General features: G+C 36.5%; 1 protein-coding gene across 1 annotated transcript in view; it reads right to left on the reverse strand.

Annotated features, from left to right (window-relative positions):
* LOC139574858 (fibroblast growth factor 16) overlaps positions 1-4826 on the reverse strand; it is a 42975-nt gene extending 38149 nt beyond the window's left edge. Inside the window, exon 1 of the mRNA XM_071399827.1 lies at positions 4553-4826. Within this exon, the coding sequence (XP_071255928.1) occupies positions 4553-4826 (274 nt within the window). The remainder of the gene's footprint in view (positions 1-4552) is intronic.
* Positions 4827-5280: the final 454 nt, after the last annotated feature.

A 5280-nucleotide genomic window follows, 5' to 3' on the forward strand; every position in this document is an offset into this window, starting at 1 on the left:
GGTTAAATATAACACATCTTCTGTTACCGGTTAAATATAACACATCTTCTGTTACCGGTTAAATATGACACATCTTCTGTTACCGGTTAAATATTACACATCTTCTGTTACCGGTTAAATATAACACATCTTCTGTTACCGGTTAAATATAACACATCTTCTGTTACCGGTTAAATATAACACATCTTCTGTTACCGGTTAAATATGACACATCTTCTGTTACCGGTTAAATATAACACATCTTCTGTTACCGGTTAAATATGACACATCTTCTGTTACCGGTTAAATATGACACATCTTCTGTTACCGGTTAAATATGACACATCTTCTGTTACCGGTTAAATATAACACATCTTCTGTTACCGGTTAAATATAACACATCTTCTGTTACCGGTTAAATATGACACATCTTCTGTTACCCGTTAAATATGACACATCTTCTGTTACCGGTTAAATATGACACATCTTCTGTTACCGGTTAAATATGACACATCTTCTGTTACCGGTTAAATATGACACATCTTCTGTTACCGGTTAAATATAACACATCTTCTGTTACCGGTTAAATATGACACATCTTCTGTTACCGGTTAAATATAACACATCTTCTGTTACCGGTTAAATATAACACATCTTCTGTTACCGGTTAAATATGACACATCTTCTGTTACCGGTTAAATATAACACATCTTCTGTTACCGGTTAAATATGACACATCTTCTGTTACCGGTTAAATATAACACATCTTCTGTTACCGGTTAAATATAACACATCTTCTGTTACCGGTTAAATATGACACATCTTCTGTTACCGGTTAAATATGACACATCTTCTGTTACCGGTTAAATGTTACCGGTTAAATATAACACATCTTCTGTTACCGGTTAAATATAACACATCTTCTGTTACCGGTTAAATATGACACATCTTCTGTTACCGGTTAAATATGACACATCTTCTGTTACCGGTTAAATGTTACCGGTTAAATATAACACATCTTCTGTTACCGGTTAAATATAACACATCTTCTGTTACCGGTTAAATATGACACATCTTCTGTTACCGGTTAAATATGACACATCTTCTGTTACCGGTTAAATATGACACATCTTCTGTTACCGGTTAAATATGACACATATTCTGTTACCGGTTAAATATGACACATCTTCTGTTACCGGTTAAATATGACACATCTTCTGTTACCGGTTAAATATAACACATCTTCTGTTACCGGTTAAATATGACACATCTTCTGTTACCGGTTAAATATAACACATCTTCTGTTACCGGTTAAATATAACACATCTTCTGTTACCGGTTAAATATGACACATCTTCTGTTACCGGTTAAATATAACACATCTTCTGTTACCGGTTAAATATGACACATCTTCTGTTACCGGTTAAATATAACACATCTTCTGTTACCGGTTAAATATAACACATCTTCTGTTACCGGTTAAATATGACACATCTTCTGTTACCGGTTAAATATGACACATCTTCTGTTACCGGTTAAATGTTACCGGTTAAATATAACACATCTTCTGTTACCGGTTAAATATAACACATCTTCTGTTACCGGTTAAATATGACACATCTTCTGTTACCGGTTAAATATGACACATCTTCTGTTACCGGTTAAATGTTACCGGTTAAATATAACACATCTTCTGTTACCGGTTAAATATAACACATCTTCTGTTACCGGTTAAATATGACACATCTTCTGTTACCGGTTAAATATGACACATCTTCTGTTACCGGTTAAATATGACACATCTTCTGTTACCGGTTAAATATGACACATCTTCTGTTACCGGTTAAATATAACACATCTTCTGTTACCGGTTAAATATGACACATCTTCTGTTACCGGTTAAATATGACACATCTTCTGTTACCGGTTAAATATGACACATCTTCTGTTACCGGTTAAATATAACACATCTTCTGTTACCGGTTAAATATAACACATCTTCTGTTACCGGTTAAATATGACACATCTTCTGTTACCCGTTAAATATGACACATCTTCTGTTACCGGTTAAATATGACACATCTTCTGTTACCGGTTAAATATGACACATCTTCTGTTACCGGTTAAATATGACACATCTTCTGTTACCGGTTAAATATAACACATCTTCTGTTACCGGTTAAATATGACACATCTTCTGTTACCGGTTAAATATAACACATCTTCTGTTACCGGTTAAATATAACACATCTTCTGTTACCGGTTAAATATGACACATCTTCTGTTACCGGTTAAATATAACACATCTTCTGTTACCGGTTAAATATGACACATCTTCTGTTACCGGTTAAATATAACACATCTTCTGTTACCGGTTAAATATAACACATCTTCTGTTACCGGTTAAATATGACACATCTTCTGTTACCGGTTAAATATGACACATCTTCTGTTACCGGTTAAATGTTACCGGTTAAATATAACACATCTTCTGTTACCGGTTAAATATAACACATCTTCTGTTACCGGTTAAATATGACACATCTTCTGTTACCGGTTAAATATGACACATCTTCTGTTACCGGTTAAATGTTACCGGTTAAATATAACACATCTTCTGTTACCGGTTAAATATAACACATCTTCTGTTACCGGTTAAATATGACACATCTTCTGTTACCGGTTAAATATGACACATCTTCTGTTACCGGTTAAATATGACACATCTTCTGTTACCGGTTAAATATGACACATCTTCTGTTACCGGTTAAATATAACACATCTTCTGTTACCGGTTAAATATAACACATCTTCTGTTACCGGTTAAATATGACACATCTTCTGTTACCGGTTAAATATGACACATCTTCTGTTACCGGTTAAATATGACACATCTTCTTCTACCGGTTAAATGTTACCGGTTAAATATAACACATCTTCTGTTACCGGTTAAATATAACACATCTTCTGTTACCGGTTAAATATGACACATCTTCTGTTACCGGTTAAATATGACACATCTTCTGTTACCGGTTAAATGTTACCGGTTAAATATAACACATCTTCTGTTACCGGTTAAATATAACACATCTTCTGTTACCGGTTAAATATGACACATCTTCTGTTACCGGTTAAATATGACACATCTTCTGTTACCGGTTAAATATGACACATCTTCTGTTACCGGTTAAATATGACACATCTTCTGTTACCGGTTAAATATAACACATCTTCTGTTACCGGTTAAATATAACACATCTTCTGTTACCGGTTAAATATGACACATCTTCTGTTACCGGTTAAATATGACACATCTTCTGTTACCGGTTAAATATAACACATCTTCTGTTACCGGTTAAATATAACACATCTTCTGTTACCGGTTAAATATGACACATCTTCTGTTACCGGTTAAATATAACACATCTTCTGTTACCGGTTAAATATGACACATCTTCTGTTACCGGTTAAATATGACACATCTTCTGTTACCGGTTAAATATGACACATCTTCTGTTACCGGTTAAATATAACACATCTTCTGTTACCGGTTAAATATAACACATCTTCTGTTACCGGTTAAATGTTACCGGTTAAATATGACACATCTTCTGTTACCGGTTAAATATGACACATCTTCTGTTACCGGTTAAATATAACACATCTTCTGTTACCGGTTAAATATAACACATCTTCTGTTACCGGTTAAATATGACACATCTTCTGTTACCGGTTAAATATAACACATCTTCTGTTACCGGTTAAATATAACACATCTTCTGTTACCGGTTAAATGTTACCGGTTAAATATGACACATCTTCTGTTACCGGTTAAATATGACACATCTTCTGTTACCGGTTAAATATGACACATCTTCTGTTACCGGTTAAATATGACACATCTTCTGTTACCGGTTACATATAACACATCTTCTGTTACCGGTTAAATGTTACCGGTTAAATATGACACATCTTCTGTTACCGGTTAAATTTTACCCGTTAAATATGACACATCTTCTGTTACCGGTTAAATATAACAAATCTTCTGTTACCGGTTAAATATGACACATCTTCTGTTACCGGTTAAATATGACACATCTTCTGTTACCGGTTAAATGTTACCGGTTAAATATAACACATCTTCTGTTACCGGTTAAATGTTACCGGTTAAATATAACACATCTTCTGTTACCGGTTAAATATGACACATCTTCTGTTACCGGTTAAATATGACACATCTTCTGTTACCGGTTAAATGTTACCGGTTAAATATAACACATCTTCTGTTACCGGTTAAATGTTACCGGTTAAATATAACACATCTTCTGTTACCGGTTAAATATAACACATCTTCTGTTACCAGGAAAGACAGAAAAAGATGCTGCTCTATAAATAATATATATAATAATAATAAATAAATAATATAATAAATATAACATCTCAATTCCTTGTGAACAGAAACCCGGCAAATGAATAACCAGGTGTCAAATGTAAAAGTTGTTGCAGAAGATGTTTCTCTTGGTCTGTGCGCACAAACCCACACCAAGTTCACATGCAACTGTTGGACGCTCACCGAATCTGCTGTGGTCCTGTCTTGTCCCGTACACGGTCCCGTTGGGGAATATCTCCAGCTGGAAACCGGTTCGACAGTACAGCTGCCTCCGCCGCAGAATCCCTTTAAGGTGCTCGAAATCTGTCAGCGAGCCCCGCTGTAACCTCCCCTCGATCTGTCCCAGCCTCTCATCCAGTAACCCCGCTGGCGCCTCTGCCAAGGGCGCACTTCCTAGTGCGGGGAAACTCTGTAAATCCAAGTCGAGTGTCCCTAGAAAGCCCCCAACCTCCGCCATGGCGCACAACTGACGGGATCTGTTAATGCAATCAAAATGTCCGTTGAATCAAGGAGGTTTACCGTTCAACATAGGAAGTCAAATCCCATGCGCAAAAAGCCACGAAGGTATGCTACCCGGCGTAATGCGTAATTCACCTCCTCCTCCTCTTCGGTAAATCGGTTCCTTTATTTAATGACGTGTCCTTTACTACTCATCACTTAGATTAGTGTGTTTATCAGACGGACAGGCTGGTTATATACATAATGGATATTCAAAAGCAAGCCACGCCTGGCTGGCATCCCCGCTTTGCGTGCCGCATCATGACTGAAAAAATATATCGTTTCATTCCAACTTTGATTATTGTATGATGCTGCTGCTCTGCCACTGCCTCGTCCTGCTGCCGCTGTAGGATCACTAGTCTTCTGAACTAACAATCCCAGCCAGCTACTCGTCACTCCGACAGGCTGTAGCA

This window comes from Salvelinus alpinus, chromosome 4 (assembly GCF_045679555.1).
Source record: "Salvelinus alpinus chromosome 4, SLU_Salpinus.1, whole genome shotgun sequence".
NCBI lineage: Eukaryota > Metazoa > Chordata > Actinopteri > Salmoniformes > Salmonidae > Salvelinus > Salvelinus alpinus.